The sequence below is a fragment of the Marmota marmota genome, unplaced genomic scaffold (assembly GCF_001458135.2).
Source record: "Marmota marmota marmota unplaced genomic scaffold, marMar, whole genome shotgun sequence".
Lineage (NCBI taxonomy): Eukaryota > Metazoa > Chordata > Mammalia > Rodentia > Sciuridae > Marmota > Marmota marmota.
This window is the reverse complement of record NW_025999880.1, coordinates 4,360,386-4,387,068: the sequence shown is the minus strand read 5'-3', so window position 1 is coordinate 4,387,068 and position 26,683 is coordinate 4,360,386. Positions and strand designations below refer to the sequence as shown.

At 36.3% G+C, this 26,683-nt stretch overlaps 2 protein-coding genes across 6 annotated transcripts in view; one reads left to right on the top strand and one right to left on the bottom strand.

Moving 5' to 3' along the window:
• Ppm1e (protein phosphatase, Mg2+/Mn2+ dependent 1E) overlaps positions 1-26,683 on the top strand; it is a 151,487-nt gene that overhangs the window by 117,196 nt on the left and 7,608 nt on the right. Inside the window, exons 1-6 of one of the 3 annotated variants that reach the window (XM_048792133.1) lie at positions 7,261-7,694; positions 9,239-9,357; positions 16,368-16,567; positions 19,783-19,971; positions 22,357-22,500; positions 22,730-22,823. In XM_048792133.1, the coding sequence (XP_048648090.1) occupies positions 7,651-7,694; positions 9,239-9,357; positions 16,368-16,567; positions 19,783-19,971; positions 22,357-22,500; positions 22,730-22,823 (790 nt within the window). In that variant the 5' untranslated portion in view covers positions 7,261-7,650. Of the gene's footprint in view, positions 1-7,260; positions 7,695-9,238; positions 9,358-16,367; positions 16,568-19,782; positions 19,972-22,356; positions 22,501-22,729; positions 22,824-26,683 lie in introns of those variants that run through there. The other 2 variants (XM_015495402.2, XM_048792126.1) reach the window with 2 other exon arrangements.
• Positions 6,974-26,683, bottom strand: part of Trim37 (tripartite motif containing 37) — a 141,095-nt gene continuing 121,385 nt past the window's right edge. For all 3 annotated transcript variants that reach the window (XM_015495400.2, XM_048792093.1, XM_048792075.1), the window contains one exon: positions 6,974-7,242. In XM_015495400.2, the coding sequence (XP_015350886.1) occupies positions 7,146-7,242 (97 nt within the window). In that variant the 3' untranslated portion in view covers positions 6,974-7,145. The remainder of the gene's footprint in view (positions 7,243-26,683) is intronic.

Genomic DNA, 26,683 nt, shown 5'->3' with positions numbered 1-26,683 from the left:
TTCAGTTTCATTTTGTTGCATATGGATTTCCAGTTTTCCCAGCACCATTTGTTGAATATGCTATCCTTCCTCCATTGCATGCTTTTAGCCCCTTTATCAAATATAAGGTAGTTGTAGTTTTGTGGATTGGTTTCTGTGTCCTCTATTCTGTACCATTGGTCCACCCGCCTGTTTTGGTACCAGTACCATGCTGTTTTTGTTACTATTGCTCTGTAGTATAGTTTGAAGTCTGGTATCGCTATACCGCCTGATTCACACTTCCTGCTTAGCATTGTTTTTGCTATTCTGGGTCATTTATTTTATTTTCAATCAGCATCTCAGAATGTTACCGAGGCTGGTCTTGAGCTCCTGGTCTTAAGAGATCCTTTTGCTTCAGTTTCACAAGTAGCTGGGACTACAGGTCTGTGTCATTGCCTGGTTAGTCTATACTTTCATCTGCCTTTTTCCCATCTTTGAAATTAAAAACCTTATTTGGCATTGAATCCCACCATTATGTATAATTACAATGCACCAATAAAAAACAGCAGGAAAAGAACCCTTATTTGGTAGAGAATTATAAAAGAATTTTAGACCTGGTATAGACTTTATAGAGTTATTTTATTCCAATTGTTTTTTCCTTTTTCTTTTTCTTTTTTGTAGTGGGAATTGAACTTAGGGTACTCTACCACTGAGTTACATCCCCAGAACCCAGACTATTTACTTTATTTTAAGACAGGGTCCCACTAAGTTGTCCATTCCAGCCTTAATCTTGGGATCCTCCTGCCTTAGCCTCCAGAGTTGCTGTGGTTTTTAGGAGTAGGCCATTGCACCTGGCTTTATTCCATTTTCTTAATTTTCCAAAATTTTTAGGTCTCTCTCAGTATGTAACTAACTGTATGTGTTCAGGCTCCAAAGTTAATAATGATCTTTGTTTGTTTGTTTATTGTAGTCTTGAGCTCAAATCCCTCAGCCCTTTGTTTTTTAATCTTTATAGGAACATGGAGAAGTTACTGTACAAGTTAATTTCTGAGTATCTGAGATATCTATGTATATGTAATAGTCTTTTGTATCTATATGTATCAAGGATCCAGATATAATAATTAACTCTAGCAAGTACTATAGGAGAAGAAAATGCCAACGTTTCTCCTATGATTTGGTCCTACTGTGAAACCTAAAGACATCAATATTCATCTAGACTATAAGGAATGAACATCTTCAGTACTAAAACTTTGCTTCTGTATTCCAATCCAATACTTCTGAGTTGTTTCAGTGCTGGGAATTGAGCCCAGGGTTTCACACATAAGCACACATTCTACTCCTGAGCTACATACACCCTAGCCTTAATTTTGATAATTATTTGGGTAATTCCCACAATGATTTAATATCTGTCTCCTTAAATACTGCTCCAGATACTGAAACAAATTAATATAATTGTATAAACGTTGTTGATGGTCATTAGGATGCAGTGTATAATTCTAAATCTTTCACTACATACATTTTGGGCTTTAGCTAGTTTTTTCATTTTGGGGTGCGGATCCAACCCAGGGCCTTATACATATTAAGCATGCATTCTACCACTGAACTATATTCCAAGACACTATTTTTGAAATAGAATTAAAACAGTAAGACTGACCTACCCAGATAAATATTTGGAGGATAAAGATGTTAGCCAATGTGAGCTGCAGGAAAGAGCAATGAGATCATTCTTGAATCCTGGTTTTGTGGTATTTGTCAGTCTGTCTGAAGGATATTTGTGCCATTCCTTATTTACTGAGTTCAGTTTATGATGATTTATTAGAGCCTAGATTTCTGATTTATAGTATACAACATTGAGAAAGTTAGTACACACAGAATTCAAATATGCACTCATACATTCATTAATATAAGTAGCTTTAATAAACTTTAATATTTTACTTAGGTGTTTAAACTTATGGGACCCTTAATGATTTTTCAACATTGTTCAAAAGATATGTATGTGTATAGCTTGTGTATGATTTAGAGACAGAATGGATAATGATTTTTATTTTAATCTATGAATATGTAAAATCTGTACTTTGAAACAAAGTAACAAACTGATTTGTATGAAAACATTTCCTTTTATTCATAAGATGTGAATCGCTAGAGGTAAGAAAGGGGAAAGCACTTAAAAATATATGTTGGTGTATAAAAAAAAGCAAAGCATTATTCTTGGACTATATTTGAGAGTCCTAACAAAATTAATGTGAATTTAGAATATCAGTCTACCCAAAGAACACACTGCAAAAGTGAAAAAAAATTTAATCATACTAAATGAACATCAGTAGTACTTGCAATACAGTAACATTTGTAAGCCTAGTTCTAGTTCTCCCACTGCCATGAGTTTTTGGCCCTCTCTTGACTTTTCTTATGCTTATTATTTTTGCCAAACTTTAAAACCTCCAATATAAGGATCTTTCAAGGATTTTAAGAAAAGTTTTTAAAGAAAGCATTTCTGGTTAATTCTCTTAAAGTGGCAAACATTAATGATAAGCTTTTATTTGAGGTGTATCAAATATTCTCTGATGTGACTGTGTTTTAAAAATATATTTGCAATTCTGATTTTTCAGAAATAATTTTCAATTCAGAGTCAAAACTATGAGGAGTTATTCTCACTAACTAGTTTTTTGACATGTAGGAATTGCTGATGTGGGTGAAGTGTCTAGCTTGATGTTTTTATATCTAGCTATTAGTCATCTAATCCTCCTCCCTATTTTACTGAAAATATTTTCATTCTGTCTGACAAAAAGTAAAAAATTACATTAACTGTGACTAAAAATGTACTGCAAATGACATATTAATGAGACTAATGGTTCTTGCCTTATTCTCTAAAGTTTTTCATATTTTTACCTTTGGTGAACCTATATCCAGATAGCTTAATTATACAAAAGGTATCATTTTCTTTGGGAACTTTAGGGAACAAAGATTACAATAAATGTTATCAGATCATTTGTTAATATAAAATTAAAAACAAAAGAACCAATTAAATGTCCTAACTATAAACTAAAAGTTCACTTTGGACATGTCCCAGATAGTTCTCCTATCAATGGGAGTAAAAGCATTACAGAAATATTAAGTTGAGCAATGCTCATGAAGAACTTAGATCCGTGAAGGAAAATTTTGACTCCAAGAAAAATTCATTTAACTTAGCATAAAAAGAAAACTGGTTACACTGTTTGTAAACCATTTGGATTTTAAAGGGATTTCATCAGTTTGTTTCATAATTGTTTCCATCATAATTAGGATTCAGAATACATACTTAACCCCCACATCTGGAGCAATACGTAGCTAGCCTTATCTCATTCACCTTATTCTACTTCCTCTAAAAAAATGCTAGACACACACACATACACACACACACGTCACAATTCATGCATTGATTTCATTATTTACTAAGGATCATAACCTCTTAATTTAAAAAATACTGATGAGGCCAGCCATAGTGGCACCTATAATTCCAGCTACTTGGGAGGCTGAGGCAGGAGGGCAACTTAGTGAGACCCTGTCTCAAAATAAAAACTAAAAACAGAAAAAGAAAAAAGAAAAAGAATTACTGGTGATTGACATAGAGAATTTTCTATCCCCCGCTGCCCCGGGATTTGGAATGTAAGTATTGCCATTTTATTGTTTCTGAATCACTAACTGCATTGGTCTCACCTAGACCTGTTATAAAAAATGGCACTAGCTCCAAAATGTTGTTCATAATCATCTTGTTCAGAGACTAAACATTCTGCCCTAGATTTTGTGCCCAAGTACTCCCACCTACAATTCTTTAATTACATTTAGACCACAGTGATTTACAACTCAAGTCCTGTTCTTTCATTTTCAATTTAGAGTTCATGGTCCAACATTCTAACCATATCCTTAAAATAGATACTACCCGGCATGGGAACAGAGAAAAAGTCATACCGTCAGAAAAACTGATTTATGCCATGCCGAGTGCAGTGGCGCATCTGTAATCCCAGTGGCTCAGGAGGCTGAGGCAGGAGGATTGAAAATTCAAAACTAGCTTCAGCAACTTAGTGAGGCCCTAAGCAACTCAGTGAGACCCTGTCTCTAAATAAAATACAAAAAGGGGCTGGGGATGTGGCTCAGTGGTCAAGCGCCCCTTGGTTCAATCCCCAGTACCAAAAAAAAAAAAAAAAGAAAAAGAAAAACTGATTTGTTTAAAAATTATTCCAAATCCCAACAATTTCTTAGCAAAGATAGTCTACTGCTCTAATTAGACTATTTCATGTCTACTTCCTCTTAATCTCTTCTTTTCTTCCACACGCTTTCTAGAAACCCACCACTTGGTTGTTAATCTAACCTAATGGTCCTCAAAGTATGGCTCTCAGACCAGCAGCATGAATATCACCTAGAAACTTGTTAGAAATGAAAATTATCAGGTCCTATTTCCTACTGAGTCAGAGACTTTGTGGATAGGGCCCAGCGTTCTGTGTTTTAACAAGCCCTGCAGATAATTCTGATGCATGAAAATGTTGAGAATGAATTCAGCCACATTCTTCATTGAGAAGGGTTCTTTTGTTGATATATATTCTGAACAATAGAACAGTGCCTGCCACAAAACAAGCCCCAGTAAGTATTGTTTTTTGAATCAAACATTAGATTAGTACCTCCTTTTCCTGCTGACAAATCTAGAAACCTATCTGCATCTGTATTGATTTTCTTCCCTCTTTTTCCAACTAAGGAAATGTGCCTCATTCTGTCAAAGGACAATATTTTCATATATAGATTGAATCTCATTCCTTCTTGCCTTTTCAAGAAATTTGCTCATTTGATCATCCCCTCTTTCCTGCATTATCACTTTTCTCTTTTTGAGTATGTTTGTTACTTTTGGGGGGTGGTTACTGGGGATTAAACCCAATGGTGCTTTACCCTGAGATGCTGGCATTACAGGTGTATGCCATCACACCTGACTCTGTTTTTCTCTTTTGGATCATTTCATTTCATACATAGTCAGACTCTACACTGTGCTAAAACAACAAGAGCAACAACCTTTCCCTGTCTTACATGTTCTTTATCAGTCACTACCCCATATATCGTTTCCCCTCTCTGCCAAACCTCCTTATGTCCTACCACAAATCAATTCATTCTAGTTTGATTTTCACCTCTCCTATTCAATGATTTTTTTTTTTTTTTTGACAAAGCCAATGGATCTGGGGGCAGGAAAGAGTGCTGGGGATTGAATCCAGGTGGGCTTTACCACTGAGCTACATCCCTAGCCCTTGTTATTGTGAGACAGGATCTCACCAAGTTGCTGAGGCTGGCCTTGAACTTTCAATCCTCCTGCTGAAGCCTCCCAAATTGCTGGGATTACAGGCAAGCAGCACCACCTCCAGTTTAAGCCAATGATTTTTATAAAAAGCACCAGTGAGCCAGGCATAATAGCCTGTAATCCTAATGACTTGGGAGGCTGAGGCAGGAGGATTGCAAGTATGAGGCCAGGCTAGACAATTTAGCGAGATCCTATCTCAAAAATAAAAAGGCTAGGAGTGTGTGGCTTGGTGGCAGAGTACTCCTGTGTGCAATCCCCAGTGTAAATTCAGCTGGGCACAATGACACATGCCTATAATCCCAGTGACTTGGGGTATCAAAAGTTCAAGGCTAACTTAGCAAGACCCTGTCTCAAAATAAAAAATAAAAGGGCTGGGGATGTGGCTAAGTTCCCCTTGGTTTAATCGCCTGTACTGCCCACCCCCCATACAAGTGTACAATTCCATGGTTTCAATATATCCATAGTTGTTCAGTCATCATTGTAATCTGTTTTAGAAAATGTTCACCACTCTAGAAAGAAATACCTCATGCAGTAGTACTAAGTAGTAGTAAGTCCCCATGCTTGCTCTCCCTCACTCCTGCCTACCAGCCCTAAGGTATTGCTACTATTTCTTTAGATTTTTCTATTTTGGATTTTTCATGTAAGTAAAATCCTACAATATATAGCTTTTCTCATAATGTTTTCAATTTTCATCCATATATTGGAAAGACATCATATAAGTGCTCCATTCCTTTTCATGGATGAATAATATTCTATTGTATGAATATACTGCATTTCATTTATCCAAAATCAGTTGATGGACTGATGTTTTTTTAAAAAATCACTGGCTACAGCTGAGGTGGTGGTGCACTTGGTTGCTTCTGCTTTTCAGCTATTATGAATAATACTGTTATGTATATTCATGCACATGTTTTTTATGAAGTATGCTTTTATTTCTCAAGTATATATACTCACCCTCTCTGTAAGGTCTCCTTAAGTTAATCCCATGGAATTGTTGGGCCATATGGTATAATGTTTAATTTTTTAAAGAACTACATAATTTTACATTCACACTTAGGGATATATGAGTGTTCCAATTTCCCCAGAGTCACCAACACTTGTTATTACTTGTCTTTTTCACCCTCCCCCCAGTTCTGGAGATCAGACCCAGAACTTGTACATGTTAAGCAAGAGCTCTACCATTAAGCTATGTTCCCAGTGCACATATGATGTGTTTTGAGTTAACTTTTTAATATGGTAAAAGGAAAGGGTCCAACTTTATTCTTTTGTAAATGTATACCCAGTTATTCCAAGCACCAAAGATGGTTCTTTCCCCATTGAATTGTTTTGACATTCAAGTTGATGATGATTTACATGTTATTAGATTCAGTATTCATTTTTTTCACTTATGAATTGGACTTCTTAGCAGAACTGTTGACTACTCCCTCCTTCAAATACTCTACTCTCTTTGTTCTCTTGCTGTTTCTTTTCAGTTTTTATAGGTTCCTTATCTTCTACCAAGCTTTTTTTTTAAATTTAATATTTTTAGTTGTCCATGGACCTTTATTTTATTTATTTACATGTAGTGCTGAGAATTAAACCCAGTGCCTTACTCATGCTAGGCAAGCGCTCTACCACTGAGCCACAACTTTAGCCCCTTCTACCAAGCTTTTAAATATTGGGTTTTCAATTACTTTGTGTAACAAATTATCACAAAACTTATTGATATAAAGCAATAATTTATTTTATGACAGTTTCTTTCAGTCAGGAGTTACAGACTGGGCAAAACAAGAGTTGGCCTACTCTGATCCATGATGGTTGGAGCATCAGCTGAAAGACTTAGGCTGTGCACTTACATGTCAAGCAGCTGATGATGACTATAGCTGTGGGGCCTTCAGTTCATATCCACATAAGTCTGTTTGTGTGGTTTCTCCATGTATGCTGGTTTGGGCTTCCTCACAACATGGTGGCTAGGTTCCAAGAGCAAGCATCTAGAGGGAAAGAGGAAGAAAGAAGCCTGGGGCCATGTGGCCTTTTTGACCAAAATTCAGAAGTTACAAAGCATCACTTTTGCCACATTTTAAAATCAAAGTAGTCATTAAGTCTTACCTCCATGTAAAGGGAGGGAAACAGATTCCACCTCTTTCTGGGAAATGTCAAGGTTCTATAATAGCATGAGGGCTGGGGATGCAGTTCAGTGGCAGAGTAGTTGACTAGCCTATGAGGTCCTGGGTTAGAGCTCCACAACCACAGGACAAAAAATCCTGGGACCAGTGACATTGTTGCGACCTCTTTTAGAAAGACAATTTGCCAAGTCTTTTTTGGCCACTTAGTTCACATTCTTCTCATATGTTAAATATACTCCACCTCTCCCCTAAGGTCTCCTGAAGTCTAATCCCATGACTGGCATCATGCTCAGGCTGAGCTTCAGGATCTCACTGAGGTAAGACCTAGGTGCAGGTAGAGATTCTTTGGGTATGGTTTCTTCTTTGCACTCTTTGGTTCTTTTTCATCTGAAAACCTATGAACTAAAGAGGCAAATACAGCCCCCACCCCATTACCCCTTATATAATGTTAAAGCATAGAATAATCTTCTTATCCCAAAAGGAGGAAACCAGGAGGCACATAGAAGTCACTGATCCAAAACAGTTGTCTTTTTACATTTTCTCTATGTGATCCATTCTGTTTCCATAGCTTTAAATACCATCCATATGTTTGTGACTTCCAAACTTACCAACATTTCTGAACACCATACTAGAATGTCCAATTAACCATTTTATATCTTTACTAAGTTATCTCAGATATTTCCAAATAAACATGTTAAAATGAACTCTTGCTATCTACTTCACCCCACTTCCTCCACAAATCTGGTATTTTCCTAGTTTCCTTTCTTTGTAGGTGATCATACCATTCATTTAATCGCTCAGATAAAAATCTAGTTCTTAAGTTTTAATTCTTTTCTCTTTTCCTTTCTCCTCTTACATTAATAATCAACAGATTCTATATTATCTTTCTCTAAAGTAAATTCATTTCCCTTTCTCACCTGGTTTGTAACTGTATTCTTATCAATCACACTTATTCATTCTTGTTTCCTTCTAATTTTCTTTGACACAGCAACCAAAGTAATATTTTAATTCGTGTGTGACTAAGGCGTTCTCTTGCTCAAAATCTGTGAATTTTCACTACACTTTGAGTAAAATCTAAATCCTATACCATGGTCTAGAGAGCCTCCAAAACTGGCCTTTGCCTAGCCTGTAACTTTATTCTCTGCTTTGGTACTTACCCACCATGCTTCATTTCCTCTGAGTTTCTTTCGGTTCCTTGAACTCCTCCTGAGTTTCTTTTAGTTCCAAGTTTTCATAAAGGTCTATACACATACTATTCCCTCTGCCTAAAATATTTTCTCCTGACTTACCACTCCCACATAACTGAGTCTTCATCTTTCGAAGGAATGGCATTCCTGACCATCCTACATAGGTACTACCCCATTTATTATTCTGTCACTACATTGTTTGTTTCCTTTATAAAACTTTTCCTGCATTTTAATTGTATCCTATTTGTTCTTTATCATCTCCTTAGCTGGATTGTAAATCCTAGTAGGTCAGGTGCCATCTCTGTGTTATGCACCAAGTGCCTAGTAGAGTTTTTAACCACACAATACATCCTCAATAAATATTTGTAAGACTGAGTGTGGTGGCTTATCACCTGTAATCTCAGTACTTGGGAGACTGAGGCAAGAGGACTGCAAGGTCAAGGCCAGTATGGACAACTTGGTGTGAGACCCTATCTCAAAATGAAAAATAAAAAGGGTTAGGGTTATAGCTCAGTGGTAGAGTGTCCCTGGGTTCAGTCTCCAATAGCACAAAAATAAGTACTTGAATATTGTTTAAAGGTATAATTTGAGGTGTTATTATTAATATAATTATTAATGTTCAATGTATGATTTCCTAATTTTTACTGAAAATTGCCTTTATTTTTCTCTTTCAGTAATTGCCCTTCATTTTTGGCTGCTGCGTTAGCCAGAGCCACATCAGATGAAGTGCTTCAAAGTGATCTTTCTGCACATTATATCCCAAAGGAAACGGATGGCACAGAAGGGAGTGTGGGTGAGTACTTTGTACATTATTTGTTTAAAAATCCTAAAATCACGTGTAATGGTTCACAGAATATATCTGCAAAATACTAAATCTAATTACATTTACCCACTAGTTGATTATAGAGTAGAGAAAAAAATGCAAAAACTTTTATCAAATAAATCAATAAAAAGAGAAAAGAGAAGACAACACAAATGTATTTTGAAAAAGTGTAGTAGTATATGGAAGGTAACTGTCACAATAGGAGATTGTCATAAAAATATGTAGATAAATGGAAAAAGTAGTGAGAAATATGAATACAGAACAATAAGTGGATGAGGTGCGAGTTTGAACAAAACCCATTTAAAAAATTTAAATTTAAAATCTAAGTTAAAAATCAGGTATAAAAATTTAAGAAATTAGTTGTAACAAAACTTCTCATTAGTTATACTTTGTGTCTATCAGTGAATCCAGCTCTTAATGACAGGCATGTAACGTGTAGTTTAATTGTATGGGTCAACAGTCTTTTTTTCCAGGAATAGTATTAGCCTCAATTTCTTAATGCATATTTGTTAATGTATTAGGCCTATACATTTGACAGGATTGAAAGAAAAGATTTTTTTAAAAATTAGAGAACTATTACTCTAAGCCACCTCTGTTTTTTGATGCTGGGGATTGAACCCAGGACCTTTCCCATGTCAAACATGTGCTCCACTACTGAGTTATGTCTCCAGCACACAACTCCCCCCAATTTTAAGGAATTTTACTAGTTCATGCTGTTTGTTTTGTTATAAATATTTGCTTATAAGGTAAATAAGGAATGAAGTATATTATTAATTTGAATTGGAATGGCTAGATTCCAGAGAATGTGAGGCAAATACAAAAATAAACATTCCTGTTCTTTATCTTTCTAGATTATTATTATTTTTTTTACAGAAAGTTGTCAAGGAAGGAATTACTCTGCTTGTTTTTAGTGAGAGTAATTGATTTACCTGGAACCAAACTGTTCCAGAGTCAAGCTGGATAGGATTCCTGCTACAAAGCATCGGTCTTTCCTCTGGTACTGATGCCTAAAGCACAGAGCCTTGTACATGGAAAGATAAGAGAGATTAAAATTCTGCTTCACTGAGTCAGCGTGATGGCTGACTCAGCTCCAGCTCAGTACAATGACATTAGCGACTGATGAATAATTTACAGCTGTGAGGGGGTGGATTGCTACATTGGACGATTTTCACTTTTTCACACCCCCTTTTTATTTTATTTTTCCGTTTCATGTGGCAATTATTTATGTACTGATACCCACCATTCCCTGCAGAAGAACACTTAATGTTGCAAGACTGAAGTCCTACCCTACATGCCTATTTTGGAAGAAATTTCTGAACCCCAGAAGATAGCGAAAGTAAAATGAAGGGTTTTTCTTTTGGTAGATATTATTTTCTAATTTTGTATTTTTCCAAGATATTACTCAGTAATGTCTTCTTCTATTGCTGTGATTCATACCGTACTGTAATTCTAAACTATTGGCAAATCTTTAATCTGTTTAATCCAAATTAATCCAAATTACTCAGCGTGAATTGCTATAGGGACTATTGTGATAATTCATACATCAGAGTGGGACATGAGCATAATGAATAAGGCCTGCAGTCCCTAGCTTTTTAACATTTATTTTTTAGTTGTAACTGGACAACAATGTCTTCGTTTCATCTATCCATTTTTATATGGTGCTGAGGATTGAACCCAGGGCCTTGCACGTGTTAGGCAAGCGCTCAACCTCTGAGCCACAATCCCAGCCCCCCCGAAGTCACTAGCTTAAAGATACCGAAGGTCCCCAATGAAGTACCAGTTTGTTCCTCGTCTTAGCTGTTTCCAAAAGAAACTTAAAAAAAAAATCCTTTTCATATTAATGTCATACCTAACAGAATGTCTGCTAAGTAAACTTGCATATATGACTTGATACAAATTTTATTTGGTAGATGTAACCTTGTTCAGACCACCTGAAACTAATTTGAAATATCCCACTGAAAATTAAAAACACAAGGGAAAATTATCACTAATATGGAGGAATTTAAGAGGATTTTGATGTTTGTATAAATATATATGAAAACCTAAATACTTTCTGGAAAAATATAAATGAACAAAGTTTACTTAAAATGAAAAAGAGACACTGTCAAGGACAAAAACATAGGGATTGACCAAATCGGTGAATATTTTGGAATGACCAAAGAGGTATTACAATGCTTTTTAGAATGGACATTGTAATTACACAAAGAAGAAAAATTTGTGTAGCATAACACAATACCCAGACCTACCTTAGACAAAAGTAGAAGAGGAAATGACGGCTCAGCCTTAGTAATGCAAGTAAATATATTAAAATATTTTTATATTGACCATTAATTAATTCAGTAGATATTATTGAGGACCCACCATATGTCCCACAATGATAGGACAGAATTTGGCTCAAACCAAAATGTAGCATTATGTTAATGTACACTTAGTAATTTTTTGGTTGTTAAGTGGCCAGAAGCACAACTCAAATTAGCTTTAGCAAAGCAGAATTTATTGGCTACGTTCCACAGTAAGGACTACACAGTTACCTTCAAATGATGTCAACAGAAGCTGGTATTTCTCCAACTCTAAGCTGTACTTTCTATCATTTTGATTTTATTTTCAGGCTCCATGTGGTAGCAAGATGACTGATGGGAGCAACATGTCTTCATTTGCCCAAGTTAAAGTTGAACAGAACAATAGTAGCTTTTCTCAATTGCTCTTACATAAATCACAGAATTTGCTCTAATTGGCCCAACTTGGATAGTTATCCATTCCTGAACCAATCACTGTGGCCAGAGGAACATGATTCTCTAGTTGGTTAGACTTGTATCACCTTTTACCATAGGATGCACATGGATTGAGACCGAGAAGGAAAAAGAGCAACATTTGCTATTTCAATCCATGTGCATATGTGTAATAAATTAGAGCAAGTTCTGATGTCAAATGGCAAATAGATAAAATAACTAGAAATAAACTGATAGGAAATATGAACCTGGGCAAAGTGGCACATGCCTGTAATTCCAGCTACTCAGAAAACTGAGGCAGGAAGATCTAGAGTTCAGGACAATTTGGGCTTGGGGGTATGGTTCAATGCTAGAACTCTTGCCTAGCATACACAAAACCCTGGGCTTGATGCCCAATACTACATACACTCACACAAAGAAATAGGAAGAACCTATATCAAAACTGAGCAACATGGATAGATATGGTGGCACATGCCTGTAATCCCAGTGATTTGGGAGCTTAAGGCAAGAGGATTGCAAGTTCTACGTCAGCTTGAGCAATTTAGCAAGGCCCTAAGCAACTTAGACCCTGCCTCAAAATAAAAAGGGATAGGGATGTGGCCCAGTGGTTAAGCACTCCTGGGGTTAAATCAGGTGGTGGGGGGAATCAACAACAAAAAAACTGAGCAACATAAAGAAGATTTAAATTAATGAACAAGGAGCAGAGTGGGTGGCACATGCCTGTAATCCCAGTGACTCAGGAGGCTGAGACAGGAGGATCACAAGTTCAAGGCCAGCCTCAGAAACTTAGGCCCTAAGCAACTGAGTGAGACCCTATCTCAAAATAAAAATATAAAAAGGATTGGGGATATGGCTCAGTGATTAAGCACCTCAGAGTTCAATCTCCAGTACCAAAAGAAGAAAAAAATATATATAATTCAATTAATTTATTCCTGAATAAGACTCAATATGAAAAAGATTTTAGTTTTTTCCAGCTTAACCTATAAATTCAATGCTATCCCAAACACAGTGGCAACAGGTTTTTCTGCCCAAACTTGGCAAAATGATTAGGTAGTTCATGGGAGAATGGGGATCAAACTGCCTAAGTCACATCTTTTGAAACTAAAGTAATAATGGGAAAATAAGTCTTCCTGATATTAAAACATATTTTAAGGTTATTTACCATTATAGAAGTGGATGGAGAGATGAGTGAAGCTGATGGAAAATCAAGAATCATGTAATATTATATAATATTTTATATAATAGCTTACATCTTCATTTATTCAAGTAACATCTAATGATACTCTTCTGTGTAGATACTGTACTGTGGCTAATCAAGGATAAAAGACACAGTCTGACCTGGGATTAATAATGATTTTACCTGGGCTAGGAGTGTATAGCACTTGCCTAGCATGTGCAAGGCCCTGGGTTTGATCCCCAACTCCACAAACAATAATAACAACAACAAAAATAACAAAATCAGAATGATTTTACCTGTTTGTGAAATGTTCTATAGAATGTAGTGAATACTCAATAAATGTTATCTATTGTTATAAAATGTGGTTAAGAATAATTATAGGGGCTGGGATTCTGGCTTTGTGGTAGCGTGCTTGCCTTGCATGTGTGGGACACTGGGGTTCGATTTTCCAGTACCACATAAATAAATAAAATAATAAAATAAAGGTATTGCATCCATCTACAACTAACAAAAATTTTAAAAAAAGAATTATAATAGTGTAGTATAATGGGAACATAAGGAAATGAGTAACTGGGAAAGGGAGTAGACAGCTCTAGTGGTTACTGAATATTGCAGGAAACTGGTATTGCTTTCCTTCACCAAATTAACCTATCAATTCTGCTCAACAGATAGAGCAATCATGTAAATGTTCCCTACTCGTATTGTTCAGTGTGGTAACTATTGGCCAATGTAGTTATTTAGCAATATGGCTATCGTGACCAAAAACCTGAATTTTAAGTTGTATTTAATTTTAATTTAAATAGCCATATGTAACTACTGGCTGCCTTATTGGATGGATCGTGTATGTTTATATAATAAGTAATATACAAACCAAAGAATGATACAATGGTTTATATTATTATGATACAATGGTTTATATTATTATCTGGGAACTGTCCTAATTGTTAGTATCAGTTATTTGTTTTACCGCACCCCATTTACCCTCAAACTTTCTGAATTCATTTATTTTGTAATCTTCTGTTCTGACTGAGTCAAATAAGGACATATCCACTTCAGGGTCTGCATTGGGGACCTTTCCTGCTGCCAGGACCAGATGGGTTACAGTGATACAAGTAGGTCATTGTTGGATGAAAGAAATATTATTTAGGACTGGGAATGTATCTCAATGGTGGAGCACTTGCCTAGCATTGCAAGGCTATGGGTTTAACCCTCAGAACTGCAAAAACAAAAATTAAAAAAGAAGAAATAATCTCTGGCAGCTGGTGCTTAAAACAACAATAACAAAAAAGAATTGCTCAAAACTATCAAAATATTGGGTTATTTATTGGCTTCAGTTTTCTTCTTGTACATACTCTTCAGGCTGTATTTGCTCTTTGAACTTTATTTCTCCTTTAGTTGTACACTTGATTTTCAGTTATATAAAACTGTTTAGGTGGACAGTGCCTCAAGACAAGATTTGCCACCTGTACTGTTAATAGTGGAAAAAAAAAAAAAAGAATAACATTGTGAGGTCAGCTGTCTGAATATAGTTAATTAAAAAAGAGTTTTACCTAAAAAAACAGGTAAATAGAGTCACAGATTAAAGCAAGGGCAGGACAGGAGTCCACGTTCCCAGGCTGTTGGGAACATATCGTCTTTTTTCTTCAGGATCTGTGTTCTGGATTGCTGAAGGCATCTGTAGCCACTGCCCATCTGGCACACATTTTTTCAGGCTGTCAAGCTATATCTGATTTAGTAAAGTAAAATAATTAAAAAAAAATTTTAACCTGAGATGTAGGAGAACTTTCTAAAATATTTCAGACTGTCAAGTTATATCTGATTTAGTAAAGTAAAATAATTAAAAATTTTTTTAACCTGAGATATAGGAGAACTTTCTAAAATACTGACCTGAGAAAATCTAACTGCCTCTTGATTATTCCAATAGCTGCAACTTGACTGGATGGTTAAATGATGTGATACGATCTCTTTAGTATACCATTTAGTGTGGTTAAAGTGTTTATGCATTCAACAGTCTACTGAGGGATACAAGTCTGTCTCAGAAGTCAGCTAGTCTATACCAGGTGTGGTGGCACACACCTGTAATCCCAGGAACTCAGAAGGCTGAGGCAGGAGGATCCCAAGTTCAAGACTAGTCTGAAGAACTTAGTTGAGATCCTGTCTCAAAAAAAAAAAAAAAAGAACTGGGGATATAGCTCAGTGGTAAAGGGCCCCGGGGTTCCATCCCCAAGCACTACAATAAGTAAGTGAAAGTTATCTAGCCTACACTGGGTCAAGTAGTGGAGAGATAGGGTGAAATAGTAGACCGAAGGTGAAGAATCCTGTTAGTATTGCTCTTCTGGTTGCTATCTCCTTTTTTCTATCCAGGTTGTCACTGACAGAATATATGTACTTTTTTTTTCCCCTTTGGGAAATCTAAAACATTTAACTCATAATTTAGCCTGTTGGCTAAATGAATTAAACTATTGCCTAAAATCTTAATAAACATATGAAATAACAAAAAATATATAATTCAGATCCAAATAACCATTTACAGGGGCCAGAGAATTTAAGGGACTGTACATAAGGGAAGAAGTCTGGAAGAAGGAGAGGGACAAAGACAAATTGGTACTCAAGGTGAATTCTTCCTATTCTATAGTTTGTAAGCTGTTTTCCTAAGCCTTTCTCGTTCCAATAAGCTGGATAACCAGGGTTCATACTAGTCATTCTTCTAAGCCTCAGAGACTTGCTTCTCCAGGTCATACTCATAGCAGTCAACCAAAAGGGTGCTGTAAATACAGTAGCCAGAGTATTTCCCCAGGCTGGGAGAGAAATCAAGTTCATAATAGGCCCTGCCCTGGCTGGAGATTTTCTCCTTAGGACATAAGGATATTTTAGTGGCAGTGTTGGCAGATGATTTTTTATTAGACAGGCTGTCATTTTCTCTTTTCAGAAGCAGCATTTCATTTTTCTTGAGAAGGAAGAATTTCTTCTATTAAGAAGCTTGACTAAGGTGACCTACTTCTGTCTTTACGAAGCAGGCAAGTGAAAAGCAGTTTTACAAGGCTCTTTATTGGGGATTTCTGTTTCTTTCACAGAGATTGAGACAGTGAAATTGGCCCGTTCTGTCTTCAGCAAACTACATGAGATTTGCTGCACCTGGGTGAAAGACTTCCCTCTCCGCAGGAGACCCCAGCTTTACTATGAAACATCAATCCATGCCATCAAAAACATGCGCAGGAAAATGGAGGACAAACATGTCTGCATTCCTGACTTTAATATGCTCTTCAACTTAGAGGTAAAGGGTACTTCTGGAGAGTCAGTGACATTTAAAAAAACAAAAGGAAGACCTTGGTGGTCCTGTTAGAAAAGAAGAATTAATTTATTTCTAATAGTATCTCTTATAGGTTAGAGTAAGATAAACTGCAAAGTAGCATAAATGTGCTTGCATTCTGTAACAGAAAAGGAACTATTTGTTATTTTGATTAAGTTCAAATCATTCAAAATTGGGATCACTGCTATTTTGAACAGATTTACATGATTCAAAATTGGGAAAATAAAATCTCTCTTATCCTTGTCTCTTATCCAGTTCCCCTCCATGAAGCAAGGAAAGTTACCAGTTTCTTGTGTAAGCTTCTAGAGCTGTTCTATAAACATATAAGTAAAAAATGAAACCGTTACATTAATAAAGCTGTTTTTTTAGGGAAAATATTTCTACAATATAATCAAATACTATTTAATTCCCATAACACTACGTTACCATATGCAACACAAACATACGGAGTAAATTTAAAGCTGAGACAGTTTTTTGATTTTGTGTGATTTTTTTTTTTTTTTTAAAGTCTTGGTCTCTGAGATGGGAAAGTAGTTGGAATTACATTTTATGAATTTCTGTGACTGACAAAGATCCATATGAGCCTTGTCAGCTTAATAACCATTTTCTTGATCACTTCCTCCTCTTTTTCTATTAAATGTATTATGTTAATGCAAACAGAGGTAGGTTTGTTTCCTTTGTCTGTCACTTGCCTCTCCTCTTCACTAAAGTCCATAACTTAAAAAATACAATGTAGTGATTTACACAAAGCACAGTATTTCCTTCCTTCAGCAGTTAAATAACTTTTAGTGACTGTCAAGGTCTAATCGACAGTGATGACTGGCTGGTAATTGGTGCTTATGAAGATATTAGCTGATATCTGTTTCCAGTTCCATGCTCATGCAAATCTAACCCAAAGTCGAGGTGATAAACAATGTTTTTATCATTATATCAACTTAAATATTATATTCTGATTTGAGCGTCTTATTGCTAGTTTTTTTACTTGGTTGGTTTTTATTTTGCCTCTAAATTTAAAACAGCCCAAAGGCCTAACTCAGAAAGGAACGCCTTTTTAATTGTGAAACAAGCTTCGGGAGTTATTTGGTAACAAGTATTTAGGATTTTATGAATTTTCACAAATAGGATAATTTCACTTTTAATTATAAGGTAATAGAAATGCATAAAAGCCTTACCTTTTTTTTTGGTACCAGGATTAAAATTGGGCACTCGGCCACTGAGACACATTCCCAGCCCTATATTTGTATTTTATTTACAAACAGGGTCTCACTGTGTTGCTTAGCACCTCACCATTGATGAGGCTGGCTGTGATCCTCCTGTCTCAGCCTCCTGAGCCGCTGGGATTACATGCATGCACCACTCACCTGGCAAGCCTTACCTTTATATTTTGTTTGACATATGTATTTTTTTGTGGTACTGGGGATTGCATGTGCTAGCTGCATCCTGAGTTCTTGATTGATATGTTAATAATAAAAAATTAGAAGTAACCTAAATCATTCAAGGAAATGATAGTATCGATGCTCATAAGCTGTATAAATGACAAAAAGTACATACAATTTTATGTACACTATGATCCTAATTTTATTTTTAAAAAAATTTATGTATAAGCTCAATGATATGGCTCTTGTCTAGCATGTGTGAGGCCCTGGGTTCGATCCCCAATACCACCATAAAAAAAAAGAATTTAAAATCATGTGGTAGGATTATAGGTGATAGTTTTTCATACTTCCTTTATATAAATAAAATATATATATGTGGTGCTGAGAATCGAACCCAGTGCCTCACACATACTAGGCAAGTGCTTTGCCACTGAGCTATAACCACAGCCCCCATACTTCTTTATTTTCATAAATTATCATATTTATAAGGAAAATGTCAATAAATGTTTTCTAAAGTATACACTACTTTCTAAAGAAATCCACTCAGCTCCCTTTTATTTCTTTTATATCTTTTATATCTTTTATATCCTTTTTTATTTCCCTTGTATACTGAGTTGTTTAAAAATGAGTATTGCTTTATAGATAGAAATTCTACACAAATGGTTTTTCAAGACAATTGTTTAGTCAGTCTTCAATGACCTTCTACATGGTGTTGTTTAAATTGCAGAATGAACTAATCATAATGAGTTTTAGACATAGATTGCTTTATGGACCTTCGTATTTGGTACTTTTATAAAAAAGAACTTTTTCAAAGCACAGATATACTCCGTTTTAATATTTCTTTCAAACTCAACTCTACCGAACATGAGAAAACAAGTGGGAAAATTATGATTTGCTTAAAAATCAATGACAGACCCTGAATTCCTATAAGAGTCCTAGACCCTAATGAAAGAGAAATGAACAGACTTGCAAATAAAAACCATACTTACTGTTAACGTAAAGGGGAGCTCAGGACTCAGTAAGACTTGAATGAATCATAGGTCCCCTAAGTCAGATAGATCTGAGATTTAAACACTTGAGTTAAAGATGAATAATTAAACTACTTAGTGGTCAAAATGTAAATCTAGGATGAGGCTTCCTTTGTCAAGACAAAGCAAAAGGTTAGAAGAGCCTCCCCTGGCGGTTGACCTTTGTGAGAAAATGTGAAGCTAAATCTTAGATCTTGGGGCAAGACAAAGATGTCAGCCCCACAGGGCATTTGGGCATCTGATGTGGTTCAAGTTTGGTTAACTAACTATGCTATTTATGAAAACTCGATCTGACCATGAATGATTATAAAGGAGACATTATAGTTTAGAACTTGTGTGTATGTTTTCTAAACAACCTGAACATTAATTGACCTTGTGCTGGAAGGCCAATTATTTCCTATTGTTCTCTGGCATTTTGAAAAAGTACTCAATTCCTCCTCATACCCTCTCTTCCACCCCTCACCAACTTGTAACAGCAATGTTGAAGCAAAGTATGTGGGTGGTTTCCATGGTACAAGACAACAACTTTCACAGAGAGGGCACTTCAGCCTGAGCTAATTGGGCATGATGTGTTCCAGTGCTCAGTGTGTAAACACAGATGCCCTAATTTTGCAGGTATTTCAGCAGTTGAAAAGGCATGTTAAGAAAAGGAAAACCTTAAATCTGAATGACAAATGCCATAGAGAAGGAGGATGGGCAACAATGTTTCCTGGGGATTGGTTCATTTGAACCACACTGTATATAATTCTTAACTGTTCTGTGTTTCTATCAACAGGATCAGGAAGAACAAGCTTACTTTGCAGTGTTTGATGGCCATGGGGGAGTAGATGCTGCCATTTACGCTTCCATTCACCTACATGTTAATTTAGTACGCCAAGAGGTATTTCCCCATGATCCTGCTGAGGCTCTGTGCCGGGCCTTCCGGGTCACTGATGAGCGGTTTGTGCAGAAGGCAGCTAGGGAGGTATGCCCTTTCCCATGAATTCCAGCTATGAATGTCCTAGCTGAACTCACCTTGTTCTATTTGGTTAAAAGGGCTATTTTGGACTTTTCTCTTTCTGGGCAGACATTATCTAAACTATATCTTCTTGACCCATGGTGCTGGATTCAGTTGTTCTGAATCTAATTCCCTCTTCAGGAATAGTTTAGTGGGGTATAATGACATACCCTATAGAAACAATCAAGCTATAATTTTCTGGATTCATTCATTGCTGGATTTGGCAGGCGATTTTTTTCAGTTGTCGATGGACCTTTATTTTATTTATTTATATGTGGTGCTGAGAATCAAACCCAGTGCCTCACCCATGCTAAGCAAGCACTCTTCACTGAGCCACAACTCCAGCCCCTGGCAGGAGAGTTTTATCTTTCCTTTCTTTCCCATCATCTGTCAGGTTCATATCAGGACCAAAAAGCTCTCTGAGCTTTATTGCTGAGAAGATCTGGATATGGTGAATATAAAACAATGGTTTTAAAAAAGAAAGAGAAACTAGAATTACTTCCGTACGTTTGGTTCTAAATGTGTAGGCAGTGTTTTGCTGTGTGTCTCTTGGAAAATTTGTTTGAAGAGGATAAATCCTTAGATGATCCTTGATCTGATCTGATCTGATCTTAGCAGGAAGAAAAGTCAGGCTCATGTCCTAAAGTTAATCAGATCTATTTTTTATTGTGAATGAAATTCAGGGGCTCTGTATTAAGCTCTAAAAGTAAAAACTTTTAAATATCATTCTGGCACGTAAGTATAGTATTCTATATTGGACTCCTAACTGGGGGCCAACTACCTTCTATTTTTTTAAACTAATTACACAAAAATACCACTCCTATCACGTGACTTAAACATTAACTCTTGTGGGGAGATCAGGGTAATCATTTAATCCATTTCTTTAATCTTACAGATATGCTGCAAAGCAATAGTGGGTCTCAGAATTCACGAATCAATAATTCAAAACTCCTTGTATTAAGCAAGAAAAATATTATGTATCTTTATACCCACCCTCAAGTTTTAATTTATATGCAGATCCAACAACAGTAACTACTAGGGTGTACACACAGATGTGCAGCTGGAAAAACAACAGTTAACAACAGTTAACCTCATATCCTCCCAGTCTCTTGAGGACTGGCACTGTGCAGCTCTGCCTCTCTTAAAGCTGCTGGCTCTTAACATTCTGAACAAATTGCTTTGTCCTTTTCTTCCTCTAGTCTATTCCTTTTCTTCTGTCTCATCAAAATTATGGCCATATTTATCTCCCTCTCTTTTTTTTTGACCATGTTTACCTAATTTGTCAATGGTCCTAGCATCTCAGTTTTACCGATAGATCTCTCCAATAATTTATAAATTGTCTCACTAGTCACTTTTCTCCTTGTGCTTCCATGTGCTGCTAACTGCTGGGAAAAAGTAGCTATTCCTATTGTGAAGCAGCCCAGCCTCCTGTTCATTCCAGGGCATATGCATTGAAGTGTCTTTATCATGTGTTCCAGAGGGCTGAGTTGGTGAACATTCTGTGTGGGAAGATATTTTATCGGTGGGTGAGGATTTATAACAAACTTTCCCTATATAAGGAAGTTGTTTTTCTCATTGGATATAAGGAGCCCTTTACCACCCCTGACGCATTGGTCTAATTTAGGCCAGGTCCTTAGTAACAGAAAGTCATGCTCATTTGGTGGTGACTCACGTCAAATGGAGATATCATTTTAGTATCTTAGGATCAAGGGTTTTAAGTATAATGGTAGATGTTGCAGTGAAATTCCAGGCTATTACTCTTTATGCAATGTTTCAAAAACAAAGGCCCCTAAAAATATTGTAGACATATTAAAAAAAATCCCCCCCAAAGGTATAAGCACCTTAGTACTTCAGGGAATGTATGCTATCTCTTGGCTCCTTATCTTGGGACCATATAAATATAAACCAAGCTTTACTTTGTATACCTGGGATTCCTATTGAACATATAGTAGGTCAATAATGAAACAGAGACTAGAATATGGAAATCTTTAAGGCTTGATATAGTGGATTTAGCAATGTACTGGAAGGAAAAAGAATTTCATCTCTGTTTTGTGTACTAAAATTACCTGCTCTCAGGACAAGTCACATAACCCAAACAGTTTTTTAAAAATCTGTATTTAAAATGGAATTAATCATCCCCTATCTTGCATATTATATATCAGGTAGATTTGTGTATGTGGTTAATAAGACAAACATGCATATAAAAATGCACGGAAAAACATGAGTTGCTATGTATTTGTGAAACTGCCTAATAGTCTACCTTCCAAATGAATAGTTCAATTATAAATTGTTTCTCAATGAAAATTTGATGTCTATTTTCATTGACTCTAGTTTTATCTAAACTATTTTCAGAGCTTAAGATGTGGGACCACAGGAGTGGTGACTTTTATCAGAGGCAACATGCTACATGTGGCCTGGGTGGGTGATTCCCAGGTAATGCTTGTGAGAAAGGGCCAAGCTGTTGAACTAATGAAACCACACAAACCAGACAGAGAGGTACGTATGGTTTGTTCTATTGGAGCACATGTCATAGAGGCAGTTTTCTAGTTATTAATTAGGATTCACTCAATTATTATAATTATTGCCATTAATCTCAGCAGTTGTGCCTATCTTCCACAAGAGAAGCTTTTCAGGAAGCTGATGAGTATTTAAACTGTTAACTATTAAAGTAGACGAATCAATCCTGAATATCCAGTAAGCTTCTTTTTATTGCTTTGCTCTTTAGGATGAAAAACAGCGAATTGAGGCCCTTGGAGGTTGTGTAGTCTGGTTTGGTGCCTGGAGGGTGAATGGAAGTCTGTCAGTCTCCAGAGCTATAGGTAGGAAAAACAAATTAATTTTGTTTCTCCTCTTCTAGCTTACTGTCTTATATTATCTCTGATCTGAGGAAACTGGAGATAATAATTTATATTATCAGTGTTTATATGTGTAAAATAATAATTGCCAGTCGCTTTTTAATTATTTGATTCAGTTAAACCTGATTGTAAACTTAAATCCCATTATAAAACAGGGACAATATTAAGAGATTCAAAACATGAATTTAGCCAGGTGTGGTGGTGCACACTTATAATCCCAGCAACTCTAGAGGCTGAGGCAGAAAAATCACAAGGCCAGCCTAAGCTACTTAGTGAGACCCTATCTCAAAAATAAAAATGGGCTGGGGATATAGCTCAGTGGTATAGTGCCTCTGGGTTCAATCCCCAGTGCAAACAAAAACACAAAACAACAAAAAACCCCTAGGTTCTATCTGTTTATTGCTTTTTCCTTTAAATAGAAGCCTTTAATTGTTAGTGTACAAATCTGCCTAAAATCACAATGATCCTCATTTCATTCCATTTTGGGTCATATTTAACCAGTATTTTCCAGAGAATGGAAAGCTTTACATTTATTTATTTATTTATTTATTTGTTTGTTTGTTTAATTTATTTTAAGAGAGAATTTTTTAATATTTATTTTTTAGTTTTTGGTGGACACAACATCTTTATTTTATTTTTTTTTTATGTGGTGCTGAGGATCTAACCCAGTGCCCTGTGCATGCCAGAGGAGCGCACTACCGCTTGATCCACATCCCCAGCCCACCCATATTTATTTTGTTTATAGCTTTACATTTTTTTTCAGTTAATTTAAAAATCACATAAATAACAGAATTCATGGGGAAAACATTGTACTTTTTATGTGAAAACCATTTTCCAAACATGGAATATAGTAATTTGTGAGATAACACTGAGGTTTTAAAGAATCTAAATCCTAGGACTTAAATTGTTTAAAAAAGGGTAGAAGTAAATGGAACTGTCTAAAACAAATTAAACAGCTGATTGGGCAAAATGTACAAGTGTAAGTTCAAAGAACTAAGCTGGGGGCTGGGGATATAGCTCAGTTTGTAGAGTGCTTGCTTTGCATGCACAAGGCCCTGGGTTCAATCCCCAGCACGAAAAAAAAAAAAAAAAGCTGTTTCCATCTTTGTCTTACTTTGGGCCCTAGGTTTTTTATTTTAGGCTTGTGGTTTACCTTTACTTCTCAGTTTTTAGAAGAGAATATATCGAGATGCATCCACATGGATGATATATATATTGCAATTTTTAGTCTCTGCCTCCCTAAGACATTAAGTAATTGGATATAGAGTTAATATGGATAGAGTTCACATCTAATCCCTGAACTTAGTTATTACCACCCCAAAATTTCAGAACAGTAAGAAAATATGAAACGATTAATTTAGTTTCACCACTGATTTGAGTTCTTCCCACTCTTTAGGAAGGTGCTGGCAAGCTGTGAAGTGGCCCAAATATGAGCAGCAGAAGGCTGAAAGAGAAATAGAGCTAAAAGATTCTACAAATACCTCCTGAAAAACTGAGAGTTACTTTTACCTTATAATGGGGGAGTTAATAAGACCTCTGGAATAAGGCCAAAATTCTCATTTCTAAAATACACTCCTATATAGAATTATTTTTGACAACTGTAACCAAAGGCGGCTTCTTGATTTTGCCTTTGTCAGAAGATTGAGGGGTATCTTTAGTGCTTGTTATAGAACCGATATACTAGAGAGGATACCTGCCCTTTCTTAATTCTAAAAATAAAACACAAGATGAAACTAAAGTAGGGGAAGAGTGTCCTTGACTAAATGACGATCTAAGAAGGTAAACGTCATGGAGGAAGTGACTTTTGAGTTGGATGGAGGGTAGGGTTTAGGAAAGGAAATCCCAGGTACAGAGAGGACTATAAATACCTGAGAGTTTGAAAGGGCATGATGGGTTTTAAGAATAGCAACAAACACAGGAGGCTGGAACAGAGACGGGAGAGCGGTAAAAGATTAGAAGTGTTGTTGCCAAATGTGAAGGGCTTTATAGCCGAGGCTAAGTAGTCTGGACTCTACCAAGAGAATAAGCAGAGGGGCCACATGATCAGGTTTTTATTTATAAAGATATATGCTGTTACAGTACAGAAGATGGATTAGAATAGCAAGAGCCTAGCAGGGAAGTCACTCAGGAGGCTGAGGATATGGAGGAGGGAGACAGACTGGGAGGTTGTGGGGAAGAGGAAAGCTAATTTCCAGGATTCTGCTTGTGACTGGAAAGATAGAGCATTTGTTAAAAGCAGCAGTTTGGTGGTGGGGATAAACAGATAATGAGTTTGGATACATTTTATAATAGGTAACTATGGGGATAACTCGGATGAGAATTAGTATGCAGTTAGAAATACAGATCTGGAGTTTAGCTGAGAGTTCTAAGTTGGAGATAGAGCTTTGGGAACTCATCCCATTTTAAGTGATGATATTAACAATCACTGTCATTGTATAAATACAAGTAGCTTAAACTTATAGGCATGGATGACACTGTCCAAGAAATATATGTTGTGTGAAGACCCCAAGATGAGGCTCATTACTGAAGGTAGAATTGCATGGTCAGGTTCCCTGGGTTTGTATCTTGACTGCTACTTTACAACCTGTGGATCTTGGAAAATTTCTGTATCTATTTGCTCCTTTGTAAAATGTCAATAATTAAATAATACCTAGCTCCTGAAATTTTTATATTGAATGATGTAGCACAGGCACCATACTTAGAACCAGCCTGGCACATTCTTAGCATACAGTGATTGTTAGCACTGTTGTTTACAACTCAGTGAAGACAATCAAGAAGTGAACAGAGACATAAGTAGGATATTAGAGATGCTAGAAAAAGATGATTTCTACAAGATAGCAGCCAGCAGTGTCAAGTACTGTTGTAGAGGTCAAGTGAGAAGTGAGTTTAAAAATGATCTGGATTTAATATTTGAAAATAATTGGTGATATCTGAAAAAAACAGTTTAGATTGGTAGGTGGAAAAACTTATCATCAGGTTCAAAAAACAATCAGGAAAGGGGAAACAGGCAAAAATTTCAAGGGAGCCAGTGCAGATCTAGTTACTTGGGCAGTTTTATAGTGAGGGGGGAGATAAGAAACAGTGTGGTGGCTTGAGGGGTGAAACTGATTTGGGAAGGGATGCTGCCACTGCTTCTGTTTTTAGGATGAAGACATTTTAGATTTGAGCCTGTTCATAGGAAAAAAAAAAAAAAAAAGAGTAAACAGAGGAGAAAGTAAAAATGAGAAAGTAAGTAGCCAGAAACCTAGGGAGGCAGCACCAGCACACAGGTTAGCCCTGAGAAGGAGGAGACTTCTGACTCTGAGAAAATGGTAGTGGAGATAGGTGAATCGAATCTCTTGCTCAGGAGGCTGAGGCAGGAGAATTGCAAATTCCAAGGCAGTCTCAGCCACTTACTGAGGGCATCTCAAGATTTAAAAAGGGCTGGGGATGTGGCTAAGTGTCCCTGGGTTCAATCCATGGGATCAAAAAATGAAAAGAAAAAAAAAGTCCATCTATCAAAATCCAGTAGCTTATTGGATTTATGGAATTGAAGAATCTGAGAAAGATTTTGAAAACTCATAAAATAAAACAAGGGCTAAATAAGGAGGGAAAAGTGAAAGTGCTAAGGAGCAGGGTTTACTTCTGCTTAGAAAATAAACGATAAGCTTTTCTATTGTTTCTCTCTATGAGCCCTTCAGATTTATGATCCAAAGTTGACAGAGGCACGGTATGTTTCCTAGCAGATGGAGAGGTTTGAAGACAAAGGATGTTGTCATTTCTACCATGAGATGGATGTTCATGCCCTCCTACCAAATTTGGGGGCGAAATGTCATGAATTTGAC